The sequence below is a fragment of the Galeopterus variegatus genome, unplaced genomic scaffold (genome assembly GCF_000696425.1).
Source record: "Galeopterus variegatus unplaced genomic scaffold, G_variegatus-3.0.2 Scaffold468, whole genome shotgun sequence".
In the NCBI taxonomy this organism is placed as follows: Eukaryota; Metazoa; Chordata; class Mammalia; order Dermoptera; family Cynocephalidae; genus Galeopterus; species Galeopterus variegatus.
In genome coordinates this window covers 160,422-179,164 of record NW_007726579.1, presented here as the reverse complement: position 1 = coordinate 179,164, position 18,743 = coordinate 160,422, and the positions used below count along the sequence as shown (strand labels likewise).

The following is an 18,743-nucleotide window of genomic DNA, read 5'->3' as shown; positions in this document are numbered from 1 at the left end:
ACTTCAAGTCTGCACTGGAACTAAGTTTTTTGTCCTTTGCTTACTTCTAAAAGGGGGAACTTCTTGTGGGAACCAGTACTTGAGCTGTGTGGTTAAGCTAAATTGCTGCTTTGCTGCTGATTCCCTTGGGAAGGCTTTTTGTGCAGCTCAGGTTTTAATGGTTGACTTTATAGGTACTTCTGGCTCTTGTGTGATCTAGTGAACCTGGGTTGTATAGAAACTCTGGTCTGGGCCTGAGTCTTTTCATCAAACTGCAGCCCATGCAATTCTATATTCCTGACCAGTCCCCTCTGAGTGGTCCTACGCTGATTGAAGGGCAGATCAGCTGTCCTTGCTGTGCCCCAGTGTTCCCCTCTCCCCCCCTGCCCATGCTCCAAACACTTCCCATGGGACAGGCTGTGCTCTGGTCCCTTGCAATGATTCCCCAGCCTCTGAGTGGCTTCTTTTTGCAGTTGTTGTGGCTCCTCACCCCTGTGTAGGTCCACAGGAACCCTATCAATGGTCTTGCTGGCCTGGGGACCATCAAGGCCCTCTTCTCCCTGCTGCCTCCAAGTAACTTCATCTGAAGGGCACAGCAGCAGCTGTTGCCAGCTCCTGCTCTGTGTGCTCAGCAGTTCCAGCCTGGAAGTGGCCAGGATTCGAAACAGCCAGAGTGTTTTTTTCTTTCTTTCATCATGGCTTCTTCACCTTCATGAACTCTATAGGTTTCACCTCCTCCTTCCCTGAGCTCCAGCAGCCCCAGCTTGGCTGTCATTGTTTTATAGTTGAAAATTGGTTGATATGTGGGAAAGAGTGACACTGGGGACCGTCTATTCTGCCATCTTGACTGGAAGTCTATGTCTTTATATTTAAATATAAATATGTAAGTATGTGTCTTGTAGGCAGAATATACTCATGGCAGTGTCTTGCTTTTTTGTCCTATCTGATAATCTCTGCTTTTTAATGCAGTGTTTAGATCATTTACATTTAATATTATTATTGACTTGGTTGTGTTTAAATTTATCAACTTATTTGTTTCTAATTGTCCAATCTGTTCTTTCCTTCTTCATCTTTTTAGTCCCTCTTTTGAATTATTTCTTATGATTCAATATTATTTTTTGTTGACATTAACTATTCTCTTTGTTTTGTTTTTTTAGTGGCTGATTTTTAGTGGGGTTTTTTTAGGACTTATAGTATATTTCCCAAATTTTCACCTGGTCCCTATTATTAATGAAGTTTCCAGAATTCTGTGGTGAAATGACAAAAATACAGACAATGAAGAGAATTTTTCCATAAAGTTAATTTTTTTTCTATCTTTTGGACTGTTCTCTGTTTGACATTATGTACTCTCTACTTTTTGAGTGCTTAAATGTCCTTCCCCCTGATTTTTTTCTAATCTTACCCTCACTCCTATACCCTGGTAACCACTGATCTGTTCTCAATGACAAAGATTTTATCTTTTCATGAATGTTATATAAATGGAATCACACACAGGTAACCTTTTGAGACTGGTTCCTGAATAGGGCATAATGTTTTTGAGGTTCACTCAACTTGTAGCAGGTATCTATGGCTCATCCCTTTTTATTGCTGAATAATATTCCATTGTATGGATGTACCACAGTTTATTTATCCACTCATCATTGAAATGCATTTAGGGTGTTTCCAGTTTGGGCAATTATGAATAGAGCTACTGTAAACATTCTTGTGCAGGTTTTTGTGTGGAAATGAATTTGAATTCACTTGGGTAAATACCTAGGGGTGGGACTGCTGAACCATAAGACCAGTACTTATTTAACTTTATATGAAACTGCCAAACTGTTTTCCAGTTCGTGCCATTTTGAATTCCCAATAGCCATATATGAGAATTTTAGTTGCTCTGAATCCTCACTAGCACATAGCAGTGTCTGTGTTTTTATATTTTAGTTATCCTACAAAAAGAAAAACACACACACACATAGACATTACCAAGTGCTAGTGAGAATGTGGGGCAACTGGAACTCTGTGTGTAGTGGTGTCTCATCATGGTCTAAAGCATTTCTCTAACGGCTGATAAAAGTTTAAAACGTTACATGTGTTCATTTGCCAAGCTATATGTTCTCTTTGGTGAAGTGTCTGTTCAAGTCTTTCACCATCTTTTTTTTTTTTTTTAAAAAGATGACCGGTAAGGGGATCTCAACCCTTGACTCGGTGTTGTCAGCACCACGCTCAGCCAGTGAGCGAACCGGCCATCCCTATATAGGATCCGAACCCGCAGCCTTGGTGTTATCAGCACCGCACTCTCCCGAGTGAGCCACAGGCCAGCCCTTTTCACCACCTTTTTAATTGAGTTATTTGTTCTCCTAATGTTGAGTTTTGAGAGTTCTTTATATATTGTGGATACAAGTCCTTTATCAGATAAGTGATTTAAAAATACTTTCTTCCAGTCAATAGTTGCTTCTTTAAAAATTCTCTTAACAGTGTCTTACATAGAGCAAAATTTTTAATTTTGTTGCTATCCAATTAACATTTTTTCTTATATGCATCATGATTTGGTGTCATATCTAAGAACTTTTGGCCTAATCTTAGGTCATGAAGATTTCCTTCTATCTTTTCTTTTTAAAGTTTTATGTTTTACATTTAGATCTATGATCCACCTTGGTTTAACATTTGTGTAAGGTCTGAAGTTTAGGTAGAGGTTCATTTTTCTTGCATATGGATATCCAGTTGTCCTACCTATTGAAATGACTATTCTTCCTTGTTCAAATTTCCTTTGCAACTTTGTCCAAAATCATTTGGCTATTATTGTATAGGTGAATTTCTGGACTCTATTTTCCTATCGCTCTACTACTTGCCAGTACCCTTGTCTGTCCCCTTACCAATGCCTCATTGATTTAATAACTGTAGCTTTACAGTAAGTCATAACATTGGGTAGTGTTATTTCTCAACTGTACTCTTTTATAAAATTGTTTTTTATATTCTAGTTCCCTTGATGTTCCACGTAAATTCTAGAATCAGATTATTTATATTTTCCAAAACATCAGCTTGGATCTTGGTTGGAATTGCATTAAATCTATTGGCCAATTCAGGTAGAATTAACTTCTTTACTATGTTGAGTTTTCCAAGTCATGAGCATGTTTTCTCTCTCCATTTATTTAGATTTTCTTTGATTTCTTTTATCACCATTTTGTAGATTTCAGTATACAGATTCTGTGTATGTTTTGTTAGTTATTTTTGGGGTTTTTTTGGTGGCTGGCTGGAATGTTTTGTTAGGTTTATACCTAACTTTTTTATTCTTTTGGAGCTATTTTAAATGATATTTAAGTAAAATGTTTTGGTTTCCAATTGTTTATTACTACTGTATAGAAATACCACTGATTTTAGTGTGTTGACCTTATATTTTACACCTTTGCTAAACTCACTTATTAGTTCTAGGAGGTATAGTTTGTTTTGTAGATTTCTTGAAATTTTTATAATAGACAATTATGATCTCTCCAATTATGTTATCTCCAAAAAGAACAGTTTTATTTCTTCTTTTCCAGTCTCTATTCCTTTTACTGCATTTTCTTGCCTTATTGCACTGACTAGGACTTATAGGATGATGTTGAATAGGAGTGGCAAGAGTGAACATCCTGCCTTGTTCCTGATCTTAGGGAGAAAGCATTCAATCTTTCACCATTAAGTATGATGTTAACTGTAGTTTTCTTGTAGATGCCTTTTATTAGGTTGAGGAAGTCTCCTTATATTCCTAGGTTGCTGAGAATTTTTATCATGAATCGATATTGGAATGTGTCACATGTGTTTCCTGCATCAATTTATGTGATCATGTAGTTTTTCTCTTTTGGATTATTAATATAGTGAATTATATGGACTGATTTCCAAATATTGATCCAGTCCAGCATTCCCTTTATGAAGCCTACTTAATGGTAGTGTAATATTCTTTTTACGTATGGCTAAATTCCATTTGCTATTTTGTGGGGGATTTTTCCTTCTATGTTCATGAGTGATATTGATCTGAAGTTTTATTTTCTTGTACTGTCTTCGTCTGGGTTTCATATCAAGTTAATGGCGGCTTCAAAAAATGAGTTGGGAAGTGTCCCCTCTACTTCTATTTTCTGGAAGTGCTTGTATAGAATTGGTTTTACTGCTTCTTTGAATGTTTGGTAGAATTTATAAGTGAAAGTATCTGTGCCTGAAGATTTTTTTTTAAAAATTTAAATTACAAATTCAATCTCTTTAATAGTTATAAGACTATTCAGGGTACCTGTTCCTGAATGAGCTTAGATGAGTTTTGTTAGTTTGTGGTTTTCAAGGAATTGGACAATTTCATGTACTTTGTCAAATTCTTGCGTGTAGATTTGTTCATATTATTCTCTAGTTGTCCTTTAATATCTGCAGTGTCTGTAGTGATATCCCCTCTTTCATTTCTGATATTGGTAATTTGTGTCTCCTGTTGTTTTTCTTTGTCAGTCTTGCTAGAAATTTATCAATTTTATTGATCTTTTCAAAGATCCAGTTTTTAGCTTCATTGATTTTTCCTATTGTTTATCTTTTTGTAATTGTATTGATTTTTGCGCTTATCTTTATTATTTCCTTCCTTCTTGCATTTGGTTTATTTTAGTGTCCTTTCTGTAGTTTTTTAAGTGGTAACCCTAGGTTATTAATTTGAGATCTTTCTCATCTCTAATATAAGCATTCATGTTATAACTCTCCCTCTAAGCACTTTGTTAGCTTCAGATTTTGATATTTTATTTTTATTTCTGTATTTTTCAAAATATTGTCTAATTTCTCTTGAGACTGCCTTTTTGACTCATAATTATTTAGAAGTATGTTGTTTAATTTCCAAGTGTTTGGAGATTGCCCTGTTATCTTTCTGTTATTGGTATCTAGTCTAATTCCATTATATTTGACAAACATGCTTATAGTTAAGTACAATACCCATCTCTGACCAAAAAAAAATATGTTTTTGTGTTAATTTCACGAGCATTTCTTGCCCTTGGTAATAACTAAAATCTTTTGATTGGTAATAGAAATTATAGTAATAGCAAATAGTATAGTAAATAGTAAATGTCAGCGGAACACAGTCTAATTTTTTTTTCTTTTGGTAGGTGGTCTGACTGACAACTTGGGTAATTTGAAGAACCTTATGAAGCTCATACTGGATAACATTAAAATGAATGAAGAAGATGCTATAAGACTAGGTCAGATTTTTATTTTTAGTTAGCTTAAGACTCTTTGACACTGGCTATGTCTGCAGAAAGCAGGGATGTTTTTATGTACTTGTTTTTTTGCTTGTTTTTGTTTTTGTCGGCTGGCTGGTATGGGGATCTGAACCCCTGACATTGGTGTTACATGGCTGTGCTCTAACCACCTGAGCTAACTGGCCAGCCCTGTGTTGTGACTATACTAGTTTCTGTAGACTCTTTTTCCCACTCCCATTACAATGCTTCAGAATCATTTTATTCCAATTGTACACTACTAGACTGTAATCCCTTTAGGGATAGAAGCCAGGACATATTTTTAACTTCCCTCGCCCTGGCTGATTGCCTATGTTTGTATTTGAAGCCCATAAATAATATGAAAACATTTATACTGTGGTTTCATAATTATAAACCTTCAGAAATGAAATAGGATGCAAGAAAAAATGTTGATCAAGAAAATTTTAGGAACAGAAGCAGAACCCATGGCCTATCACAGAGAGCCAGGCCCTCAAGTACAGGGAGGATTCCTGTTCATGCTGCTTTCTCCTAATATCCCTGCCTTTTTTCCCCCCTCCTTGAGCCCTCAGTAATGATCTTCTATTTCCTCGACTTTATTCTTTTTCATTCTGCTTCCTGCCAAAAGACAATTCTATCCTATAATTAAAACATGGCTGACCTCTTTTTTCTTATATAGCCTACATGAGAATAATCAAATTAATTCAGTGTTCAATAAACACTTATTGCATGCCTATGAGTTACACAGAATACCAGAGCTGGAAGAAGCCTGAGAGTGTCTAGTTCAACTCATTCATTTTACAGAAAACTCCACTGGAACCTACAAGAGTTTATTGACTTGCCCAAGGTCTCACCAATTGGTAGGAAGGGGTAAATAAGTGCCTCTCTAGGACAGTCTGGTTCTGCTATTAAGGAATCAAATTCTGAACTTGAGCAAACCAGTCTAATTATATTAGTAATAATTTACTATTTATTAAAGAGTTACTGTGCAGTAGGTTAGACACTCTACTAGGCACTTTTATGTACTTCATCTTCCTAAATCCTCACAAAAGTTCTAGTCCATAGGTATCATGATCTGTAAAGCCACAGTTAAAAGGTTGAATAACTTGCCCAAGTTCTCACAGTTATCAAGAAGGGGATCTAGGAATCAGACTGACTACAAAGCCCATGTTATCTGCAACCTTCCCAAAGTTCTGCAAGGTTAGTATTATCACAACCATATATTTCTTTCCTGTAACTTAGAGTACCATCAAGATAAGGAAATATTTTAATGACACAGAGCTATGCCTAATCAATCCTAAACTCCATATTAACTTTAGACCTAAGAATGAGGGACACTTTAGAAAGTTTTCAGTTGTACTATTGACACAAAATAAATCTTTATCTCTGGTTAAACATACTGCATTGGATGGGTCTTCACTGTAAAGCATCAGGTGGACCCGCATCACACAGTCCCGGTAGAGCTCTTTGAGGCTGTAGACAGTGTACTAGAAGCACTCCAAGGAACCAGAGTCCCCATGTTGTTCCTCTGAACTCAGCCCCCACCCTGTCTAAGATTTTTGAGGGGATTTAGAGGGATAGTGCTCCCAAAAATCTTTATTCACAAAGAGAGTTTTGGTAAGAGTACACACTGATACCCATTAAAAATACCACACACTTATTATAGTTCTCATGCTACTAAGAGAATGACCTCCATATAAGTGAACTTTGTATGATCCAGGAGACTGGAAAGTGAAAGTTGAAAGAAAAACTCTCTTTGGCTCTTTGTAAGTTGAAGTCTCTACAGAAAGAGCATGAAAAGGTTCCTGCACAATTGTTCTTTGCCTTCTTTTCTGTCCATCAATCTATGTTTAAATAAAATTAACTTGGTATCCTAATACATTTCTTTTCAATTTGCAGCTGAAGGTCTGACAAACCTGAAGAAGATGTGTTTATTTCGTTTGACCCACTTGTCTGACATTGGTCAAGGAATGGATTACATAGTCAAGTCTCTGTCAGGTGAACCCTCTGACCTTGAAGAAATCCAATTAGTCTCCTGCTGCCTGACAGTAAATGCTGTGAAAACTCTAGGTATGATGCCTCCTTTAACTTAATGAGAACAGTGTAAAAGAACATGTGAGACTTTTATAGTAATGCACGCTGAATTTCTCAAATGCAAGTTTACAACACTGGAAAAGATAATAAAGACATCAAGGTAATATCAGTCCTGTTTTTAATTATTTTTCTCCATGATTGGAATTAAAATTAATTATTGATGGATAATAGGAGAGAATTTTAGGATAATCGAAGATATTATAACATTGAGGAGGTGAAGATGTAGAAAATAAGAAACAGTGCTTGAAACTTGCCACACATCCTATCACATAATGACTACCTAATAAATATTTGGATGAATGGATAAATAAATGATTGAGAAGCAGAGAGAGGAGCATTTCCTTGAATGTTTTTAGGTCTCTAATTCTTACCCATTGCCCTGCTAAAATGGAGTTAATGTGCATTAAAATGACATTTGAATCTTTTGAGTTCCCAAAGGGTATGCATACTAAATATGAAGAAACCTTTGATATTTCTGTATAAACTGGACATGTTCAATTCAGATATATTTAAAAATTTAGATATTGGAAAAAAAGATGGTATAATGCTTTAAAAATCAGACTATAAATCTGCTGGGAGTCTGTAAAGATAACTAAGGAAACCATTTGATAACAATATAGACTTATAGCTAGAGAAACTTGTGGTCGGAAAAAGCTAGACAAATTCTAGCAACATGCGAATGATGAGCACATGCCTTTATTTCTCTACTTGCTGCTGAAGAGAGATAAGCTTTGAACCGAAAAGAGCAAATATACCCTTTTGAAGAGTTCAGCATGTTTTTTTATTTTAGAACACTAAATCCCAGAAGATAGTTTAAGAACTTACATGATTAATTAATAGCTAATACTATAATAAAGAATATATATTCATGAAAAACACCCAATTTTTTAAAAAAGAGAGTGTTCTAATTAGTCTTGATAGGAAAAACTTCAGCTAGATTAAGCAGGCACGATAAATGTCTGAAGTGAAGAAAAGAACTAAGGAGTTCTCAGCTAGAGTGATGCCATTATATGATTAATGTTCACATGCAAAATAGTTTTCTGTGTTTTCTATACTAACATATTTGTGTGTTTGTCATTAAAATACATCTCTTGTAGGGCCGGCCTGGTGGCGCACTGGAGAGTGCGCCACTTGGGAGCGCAGTGGTACTCCTGCTGAGGGTTCAGATCCCATGTGGAGACCGGTTCCCACTCACTGGCTGAGCGCGGTGCGGGCGCAACAGTGAGGGTTGCGATCCCGTTGCCAGTCCCTGGTACGGGCGCAACACCGAGGGTTGCGATCCCGTTACCGGTCAGTAAAAAAGACAAAAAGGGAAAAAAAAAATACATCTCTTGTAGACAGCACAGAGTTGGGTCTTGCTTTTTTAAAAAAAATTCAGCTCTGATTATCTCTACCTTTTAATTAGAATATTTAGTCCATTCACATTTAATGTAATTATTGATATGGCTGGATTTGCAACTGCCATTTTGCTATTTGTTTTCCTTTTTTCTCTGTGTGTTTTTTTCCCCTAAGTTTTTATTGTTAGCATCATAACTGTGACATCAATAAAATCATCTAAACTGCAGTATACAAAGAACAGCTCATTTAATCTGTTTTTTGTTCCTGTTTCTCTTACATGATTAATGACATTTTAGAATTGAAAGCAACCTCATAGCTTCTCTACTGCAACCACCTCCTTATAGAGACAAAAAAAACAAACCAAAACAACCAAAAAACCCAAGGCTTACAGAGATTGAGTGACCTTCCCATGGCGACATACAACTGTATTCCATGCTACTTTAGGCTCTATGTGACCAGGAGCTTATTAGTCAGAACCTAGGACCAGGAAACATCTGCCCATTTGGTTATAGCCAAGGGAGTTGGGGGTTACACCTATCCACATATATTTGGAAATGATTAAATTAATCAAGTCAAGCAATAGTTTGCATTATCATCAGCAAATAAGACAAGGATTCAGAATTCTTCAAAGGATTTTTAAAGATGCATATATAGTTACCTGAAAATCTTTTTATTTTGGATTAAATTTTTTTTTCCAGCTCAGAATCTTCACAATTTGGTCAAACTCAGCATGCTTGATTTATCAGAAAATTACCTGGAAAAGGATGGAAATGAAGCTCTACATGAACTGAGTAAGAATGACAACTCAGCCAAAATCAGATACTTGAAAATGTGTACTGGATAGTCAGAAAAACACATCCTGAGCCCTGAGCTCTCTTGTACCCATGCATGCCTTATTAGATGCACCTTCCTTAGGAAAGTCATTTAGTCCTTTCTTAAACTTCCCTTATGGAGCACATGCCCATTTCTTTTGAGTCACCAGTTTGCACATGCTCATCATGCCTGAGGTTCCCACCTGCTTACCTCCTTCAAGGAAGCTTGTGTCTGAGAGTAGCTGATATTCAAGAAAAATTTACTTAAGGAATTTTATATAATTTTATTTTAATGATAGTGATGTGATTATGATTAAGAAGAAAGAAAAAAGGAAGAGAGACAGAGAGAGAAGAAAGAAATAAAGAAAGAAAAGAAAGAGAGAGAGAGAGAGAAAGAAAGAAAAAGAAAGAAAGAAAAAGAAAGAAAGAAAGAAAGAAAGAAAGAAAGAAAGAAAGAAAGAAAGAAAGAAAGAAAGAAAGAAAGACACATACTGTCTGGAATTTGCTTCAGAACAATACAGGAGGAATTAAGTCAAGATTAAGCAAGATGGCCCATGAATTGATGTTTGTTCAAAGTTGGCTTATTAGTACATAGTTTCATTATACTATTCTGCATAATGTTTGTATATGCTTGAATAATTTCCACAAAAATAACAAAAAACCAAGTAGATTCTCATTGCAGATTGAGTAGGCTGCAGAACCACAAAACATAGATTATTCCTTCCCCCACATCCCTTCATCCTTCATCAATTTTGAGATGATCCAGTTCCTGAAGTGTTCTGTGTTCTTCAAGTTGACAGGCTGAACATCCTGGAACAGCTAACTGCTCTGATGCTACCCTGGTGCTGTGATGTGCGAGTCAGCCTGACCAGCCTGTTGGAGAAACTGGAGGGGACCCCATGGCTCGTCAAGCTTGGGTTGAAAAACTGGAGACTCACAGATGCAGAGATTAAAATTTTAGGTATGTACACATACACAGAGCCAAGAGAAAAGATGTTAGCTCTAAAAAAGTTCTTATATTGGCTTTTCTTATTTTGCTCCTTTAGTTTATTTTGCCTCCTCTTTTTAGGACATAAGTATGAAATATGTTTAAACAGAATTCACATATGTTAAGGAGTAAGTTGATTTAAAGCACTGGCCTTCCTTTAGGTTTTTAGGCATTTTATGTACAGAATTTAAGGAAAAGCATTCACAGTGCTTGACAAGGTGTGCTATATTAGTAATTGCTCTTCCCAGACTTAATTTTCTGAAATTCTGCAGTGTTCCTCTAGCCTCTGGAAATATTTTTAAGTCACTTTGTGGGTACTCAAAACATGTAAAGCAAATGCAGCTGTATCTAAGTGAAGCCACAGAATATGTTTAGGTAGCTGTGATATAATCCAGAAACAAACAGATCTATATAAATGACTGAAGGGGGCCGGCCCGGTGGCGCACTACTACAGTGCGCCGCTTGGGAAGTGCGGTGGCGCTCCCGCCGAGGGTTCGGATCCCACATACAGACCGGTTCCCGCTCACTGGCTGAGCGAGGTGTGGGAGCAACACCGAGGGTTGCGATCCCGTTGCCGGTCCCGGTCCGGTACGGGCGCGACACTGAGGGTTGCGATCCGTTGCCGGACACGAAAAAAAGACAAAAAGGAAAAAAATAAAAAATAAAAATAAATAAATAAATAAATAAATGACTGAAGACACCACCAACCTCTGGCAGTTGAAGAGAGGTCCTCATAATATCTGTATTAGTTATCCATTTCTGTGTAACAAATTACCTCAAAATGTAATGGCTTAAAACAATAACGATTATCTCACAGTCTCCGTGGGTCAGGAATTTGGGAGTAGTTTAGCCAGTGGTTCTGGCTTAGGCTCTTTCATGAGATTGCAGGCTGGATGCTGTAGGGGCTGCTGGAGGATCTGCTTCCATGGTAGCTCCTCACGTGGTTGGCAGGTTGATGCTGGTGTTGGCTTGAGGCCTTACTTCCCTGTCTCTAGACCTCTCCATAGGCCAAATGTCTTCACAACACGGCAGCTCACTTCCCTTGGAGGAAGGGATCCATGAGAAAAGCAGCTGGAAGCTGTAATGGCTTTTATGACCTAGCCTTGGAAGGTCATTTATGGTCATTTCTGCCATATCCTACTGGTTACACAGGTCAACCCTATCCAGTGTGGGAAGGGACAACACAGGGTCATGAATCTAATGAGGTCAGGATCATTGGGGCCATCTTGGAGGCTATCACACTATTTAAGGCAAAGGATTGGTGAAAATAGCTTTGACTGCCTTCATTTCCCTCACAGATCATCTAGAATGTGTTTAGTTTACATAAGATTTACCATTTTAACCATTTTTAAGTGTACAGCTTTGTAGCATTAAATACATTTACATTGTTGTGCAACTATCACCACCACCCATCACCAGAACTTTTTCATCTGCCCCAACTGAAACTCTGTACCCATTAAACATTAGCCTCATCTACTCCTCTTTTTAATCCTCTGTCCTGGAGATGCTTACCTCTCTAAGTCCTTAGACTGCCCAAGGGTTTTGCCTTCCCTAGTGGTGCTTCAATTTCTGGGTCTTTCCTTCCCTTAATTGCTAACTCTACTCTCATCTCCCCTACTCACTCCCTCAACCCATCAAAGTATATCATCCTGGGTGTCATTCTTTCAGGTCCTTCCTCTATTCTGGGTGATATTGGAGGCAGGCAGCTTCTGTGACAGACTAATTAGCTAGCTAATAAATAATGCCTCTCAGGTAACCTCATACCTTAAGCAAGCTGAAAAAAAAATGTGTCTTTCCAAGGAGGCCCTTAGAGAGTGTCTAGATTTATAATTCATATGTGGGTGGCATTTTTAGGTGGGGGTCTCTTATCATCTTTCAACTCCCTAAGTACGTGGCTGACTATTTTGCCCACTCCTGAGGCTAGCCATTGAGACCAGAGAAGGAGATGGTGTGTTTAATGAAATAAGAACGGAGCTAGGCAATAATTTGCCATTTGAGTTTAATTTCCTAGTGCCTTATGGCTTCCATTTGAAAAATAGGAAAAATAAACATAAAAGAAGTCAGCTGATTTCTGGAAACTTAGCTGTAATGATGTACCCTAAAATGCAACTAAAAAAATGGGTGAAAACTGACAATGCAATAGCTGTTTATTTATTTTTATATATTTTTATTTTTTATTTATTATTATTTTTTTCCTTTTTGTCTTTTTTTTTTTTCGTGACCAGCAACGGATTGCAACCCTCAGTGTCGTGCCCATACCAGACCGGGACCGGCTACGGGATCGCAACCCTCGGTGTTGCTCCCGCACCTCGCTCAGCCAGTGAGCGGCCGGTCTGTATGTGGGATCCGAACCCTCGGCGGGAGCGCCACCACGCTTCCCAAGCGGCGCACTGTAGCAGTGCGCCACCGGGCCAGCCCCGCAATAGCTGTTTATTCTCAAAGTTTTTTTTAGAAAAGAATTTGTGGAATTATCATTATATTCCTATGAAATATAACCATTATTTATCCCTATTTTATAACGAAGTTTAGATATAAGAAGGTTGTCAGACTACAGCAGGGAAAAGTGTTGGAGATAGAGGAGGAAGAGTTGTTGAAAGAGGAGAGAAGGTGTAGGTTCTGACATTGTTCCCCTACAGCAATTTCCTCTGCTTCCCAGAGATGTAAAAAGCAGTCTGCTAAGGTCTGAGGTAAAGGCTGAAAGGTGAGAGCCAAGTGTTCTCTGCCTTTGGTCTCTAGCCAGGTGCTGAGTCTGCTGTCTTCCAAGCCCCTCTAGATGCTCTCTGTTTATGAAGTGGTTAGGTACATTGATTTTGGAATCAGACCCGCCCACCCTTCCACTTGGTAGATGTGTGACCTGCAGAAATTAAACATCCTGAGCCTCAGTTTGCTTATCTATCAAATGAGGATAATTATAATACCTACCATGTTAGAAGTAATTGTGCTGATCAGTAATTGAGCTAGTGCATGTAAAGTAAGAAGTTCAATGTTGATCCCATTATATATGCTTTTCATTATCCTCTGTGGACTTCAAGGGGAATGAGATACTAGGATTATCTTCCTTAAATAAAAAAGTTTCTTCTGCTTTCAAAATAAAGTACAACCTGCTCAGCTTTGATGTATAAGACCCTTCACAATGGAACCTCAACTCACTTTCCAGTTCACCTTCATCTTCTGGCCCACCTCCCCACCTCCATGAGGTGAATGTGCTTCACCTTCTCTTCCATTTAAGACCCAACTTAAATATTTCCTTGCTGAAATATTCTTCCAGTGCTCTTCTGCACCATGTGGAACCTAGAGGTTTCAAACTATTTGACTGTGACCAGGTTAACAATAAATTTCATCTCGTAATCTAGTACACACATACATGCACATAAGTTTTACAAAAATTATTTTGCTATGTGTGATACACTCTCTTATTTTCTATTCCATATTTTCACTTTTAAAAATGCTAATTGCAACCCATTAAATTTATTTCATGCTCCTCTAAAGGAGGGGATACCCTGCAGCTTGGAGAAAAACAATGCCCCAAACCATGTCCTGACCAGGATGTCAGCCTAGACCTAGGGCGTTTGTTTCCATGATCACTTCTGATTCTGCATTTCTGCTGCTGTGGGTCTCTAGGTCTGTGTGATTTCACCTCCTGCCATGGTTCCCTTCCCTCTTCTCCAAGTGACCCTGATGGAGAGAACAGTCACTTGTCCTTAATTTCAACTAGAGGCCCTAGTATATGTATGGGTGTAGCAGATTTACTTAGTGCTTGTGGGCAGGATTATATGATAGCTCTGAATAGCCAATTACTTAAGTTTAATATTGGCACTTCTCCATTCTCAAAGAGATGCTTGACCATTTCTGCCCATTCAGGCTCCCGCTGCCTTCAATTGCCTTGTCTTCTTTCCATCTCCATCTCTCACAGTCCCCCAACAATTCTGAACAAATTCCTTCCATTTTATTATGAAGAATAAATCAATTATTTCTAGCCCCTAAACCAAAACTCAGCTCTGGACCTTACTTTGCACATCCAAAGGCTCATTAATGTGTTCAGTAATAATGGGCCTCTGTTCCAGGTCTCACCCATGCCCTTCCTACCACCAGGCACTGCAAACATCAGGGGAAAGAACAGATTTATTTCCTCATTATATGAATCATGGCATTCCTCTGGCAGAAGCAGCCAGAGTCAGGGTTTATTTTGTTTTATACTTTTTAATCAAAGTATAACATACCCACAGGAAAGTACACAAATCAACAGTACATAGTATGATGAATTTTCACAGGGTGAATATGTCCACGTGACTATGAGAGACAGAAGATTACCAGCTCCATAGCTTCCTCATCCCCAAGGGTAACCATTATCCTGACTTCTAACACTGTAGATTAGTCTTGGCTGTTTTTGAATTTTATATAAATGGAATCAGGGCCGGCCCGGTGGCGCACTGCTACAGTGCGCCACTTGGGAAGCACGGTGGCACTCCCGCTGAGGGTTCAGATCCCACATACAGACCGGCCGCTCACTGGCTGAGCGAAGTGCGGGAGCAACACCGAGGGTTGTGATCCCGTGGCCGGTCCCGGTCTGGTACGGGCGCGACACTGAGGGTTGCGATCCGTTGCCGGTCACGAAAAAAGACAAAAAGGAAAAAAAAAAATGGAATCGTACAGTAAGAATGTTTTTTGTCTGCTTCTTTCACTCAACATTATGTGTGTGAGATTCATCCATAGTATTGTATGTAGTTGTGATTCGTTGTCATCGCTGTAAAGTCTTCTGTGTGAACACACCACAACTGATTTTTCCATTCTGTTGTTGACAGATATTTGAGTAATATCTAGTTTCTCAATACTCTGAATAGGGCTGCTATGAACATATAGGCACATTTCTGCCGGGTATATACCTAAGAGTGGAATTTGGATTACAGGAAAAGATTATAGGTAAGCATATGTTTAGTTTTAATAGATATGCCAGTTTTCCAATATCCTTGCATCCAATACAGATTTTTAAAAGCAATGGTTTTCTTTATCAAACACAGACAAAACAGTTTTTATTACAGCATTTACCTTGTGAATTTAGAGAACGTGTTCATATGTCTGTCTGCCCCACTAAACTGTGAGCTCTTTGAGGACAGAGCCCCTGTCTTTGGACTTGGTATTGAATGTATATCCCACAGTGGATGCTCAATAAATATTTGTAGTATGAATGAACAAACAGACTTATAACAGTTCCACAATTTTCCCTAAGGTATAAGCTCAGGTATATGTGGGTTCTTAGAGCCTTCAGTTTTGCTATAGTAAATGCTATTTTCTTATATATAAAATCATCCCCCCAAAATCTAAAACACATTTGTATGATTTCACAACATCTTTATATCCAAACAAACCAACTTTTCAAACTGAAAGCCTCATTCTTAAGTTTCCTGGCTCTGGTCCACAATACCTCTCCTGGATCAGACCTGGCTTAGGGATTTCCATCCTCATTTGATGATAGTATGTGTGATGGATGAAACTCAACATGCCTTGAGACAGGACAATAAAATGCAGACTGCAATAAGAAATGAGGAGACTTGGGCCGGCCCGGTGGCGCACTGGAGAGTGCGCCACTTGGGAGCGCGGCGGCGCTCCCGCCAAGGGTTCGGATCCCATGTGGAGACCGGTTCCCACTCACTGGCTGAGTGTGGTGTGGGCGCAACACCGAGGGTTGCGATCCTGTTGCCGGTCCCCGGTACGGGCGCAACACCGAGGGTTGCGATCCCGTTACCAGTCAGTAAAAAAAGACAAAAAGGAAAAAAAAAAAAAAAGAAATGAGGAGACTAATGAAATAAAGTGTACATAAGAAGATGCAGTGAAGAACATGCCATGGGGTGGGCGATGTAAAATGAGATACGGGATAGGTGAGATGCATTGAAGACATAATGGGTATTTTGAGAAAAGAACATTTTTATCAAAGGTTTTAGATACTTCTTGGTCTTAACTGAAACCTGGCTATTCCCTGAAGCCTTCATAAGTAGTCACTTTTCATTCTTCTGATATTCATGCCTCTCAGGGTCCAAAGGCTAGGTCAGTTTCTCCTTGATTTTCACTTCCCTTCCAGTCCACTCCTTTTCTAACCTCATTAAAAATTCCTACTTCCGGGCCAGCCTGTGGCTCACTCGGGAGAGTGTGGTGCTGATAACACCAAGGCCACGGGTTCGAATCCTATATAGGTATGGCTGGCTCGCTCACTGGCTGAGCGTGGCACTGACGACACCAAGCCAAGGGTTAAGATCCCCTTACTGGTCATCTTAAAAAAAAAAAAAATCCCTACATCCATGAGGCTTAAGGCATTTGGTGGACCACATTCTGTCCCTTTTTATTGCTATGAACTATAAACTTTTTTTCACCTTTTCTTCTTCATTGAAGACTTCGGCAACTGTCTTTCAGAATTTCTTGCCCTCTAACACTGGCCATCACAGAGGACTTCACATCTCATATGAAACTACTCAACCAACACACTGAACCTTCCTCTTCAATGACCTTCCCTTCCATTCTCTTTCATCCATTCATTCTATGAGCACAGAATGACCAAATTATGATAATTCACTTAAAACTGTTCTATCTCTGAGACATTAAATTCAGCTATAACACTCTCAGGCCACAACCTCCTATATTTCCATCTGACTTAGTCAAAGACTCCTAATCACTAGTTCTTTTACTTCCTTGGGACTTCCAGTCCACTGATCCCACTACTTTCTACCTATTTCTCAGCCTTGTTCTGTCTAGCCTTCCCTTCCCACCTAGTTTAGATTCCATCTTCCATCCTTGCAAACGCTCTCATCCCAAGCTGAAACTGTCATGGCCCACAATATCACAAGTCAATTTAGACAGACATTTAGTGATGGATATAGGTAATAAGTGTAATAGTGAAATGAAGAGTGTAATAAGAGATGGAGTCTTTAATTAAAGAAAGACTACCTAATGAGATGGGGGAAAAATCATACAATTTGTCAGATAGATACATTACAAGTTCAAACTGACAAACTTCAACAAAAAATGTTTGGAATTGAATGGTAAGAAAATACTATATGTCGGGCCGGCCCCGTGGCGCACTCAGGAGAGTGCGGCGCTGGGAGCGCAGCAGCGCTCCTGCTGCGGGTTCAGATCCTATATAGGGATGGCCGGTGCACTCACTGGCTGAGCAAGGTGCAGGCGGCACCAAGCCAAGGGTTGCGATCCCCTTACCGGTCACAGAAAAGACAAAAAAGAAAATACTATATGTCAAAACTTGTGGCATGCAGCAAAAGTAGGGCTTAAAGGAAATTCTCATAGACTTAAATACTTATATTAAAAAAGGAGAAAGGCTGGAAATAAATAAGTTAAGTTTCTAATTTAAGCAACCAGAAAAAAACCAGAGTAAACCTCAAGATAGTAAACATAAGAGTACAAATCAATGAAATAGAAAACAAAAATACAACAGAAAGAATAACAAATCTAGAAGTTGATTCTTTTAAAAGAGTAACAAGATGGGGCTGGCTGGTTAGCTCAGTTAGAGCACAGTGGTATAACACCAAGGTCAAGGGTTTGGATCCCCATACCAGCCAGCCACCAAAAAATAAAAATAAACAAACATAAATAAAAGCAGTAACAAAATGGATCAAAGTTAAGCAAGACTTATCAAGAAAATAATAGAGTGACATAATTTCACTAATCAAAATAAAGATATAACCATATTAATATTTATAGCAGCTCTATTCATTGCAACGGCTAATTGTATGTGTCAACTTGACTGGGCTAAGGGATACCCAAATACCTGAAATAACATTATTTCTGGGTATATCTGTGAGGGTGTTTCTGGAAGAGATTAGCATTTGAATTGGTAGACTGCATAAAGATTGCCTTCACTAATGAGAGTAGGCATCATTCAAACCTTTGAAGGCCTGAATAGAACAAAAGGATGGAGAAAGTGTGAATTTGCCTCTGTTGATCTATTTTCTCCTGCCTTTGGACATGGGTTCTCTTGGTTCTTGGGCCTTCATACTCAGCCTAGGACTGACTTACATCATCAGCCCCCACACTCTCCTGGTTCAAACTCAGACTGAATTACACTACCAGATTTTCTGGTTCTCCAGCTTGCAGACAGCAGATCATGGGACTTCTCAACGTCCATCATCATGTGAGCCAATTTCTATAACTCTCCTCCTGTATACAGTATATATATATATTCCCCCTACCCCATTTCTCTGGAGAACTCTGACTAATACATTAATAATCACCAAAAACTGGAATCAACTGAGATGCCCTTCAACAGATGAATGGAGAAACAAACTGTGATGCAACCATACAGTAGTACATATTCAGTGATAAAAAGAAATGAGCTAT

The 18,743-nt window shown here is 38.6% G+C and overlaps 1 protein-coding gene across 1 annotated transcript in view; it reads left to right on the top strand.

The window, feature by feature from the left end:
• The window catches only part of NLRC4 (NLR family, CARD domain containing 4), a 60,553-nt gene that overhangs the window by 22,734 nt on the left and 19,076 nt on the right, over window positions 1–18,743 (top strand). Inside the window, exons 5-8 of the mRNA XM_008569147.1 lie at window positions 5,064–5,156; window positions 7,071–7,241; window positions 9,302–9,394; window positions 10,209–10,376. Of these exons, the coding sequence (XP_008567369.1) occupies window positions 5,064–5,156; window positions 7,071–7,241; window positions 9,302–9,394; window positions 10,209–10,376 (525 nt within the window). The remainder of the gene's footprint in view (window positions 1–5,063; window positions 5,157–7,070; window positions 7,242–9,301; window positions 9,395–10,208; window positions 10,377–18,743) is intronic.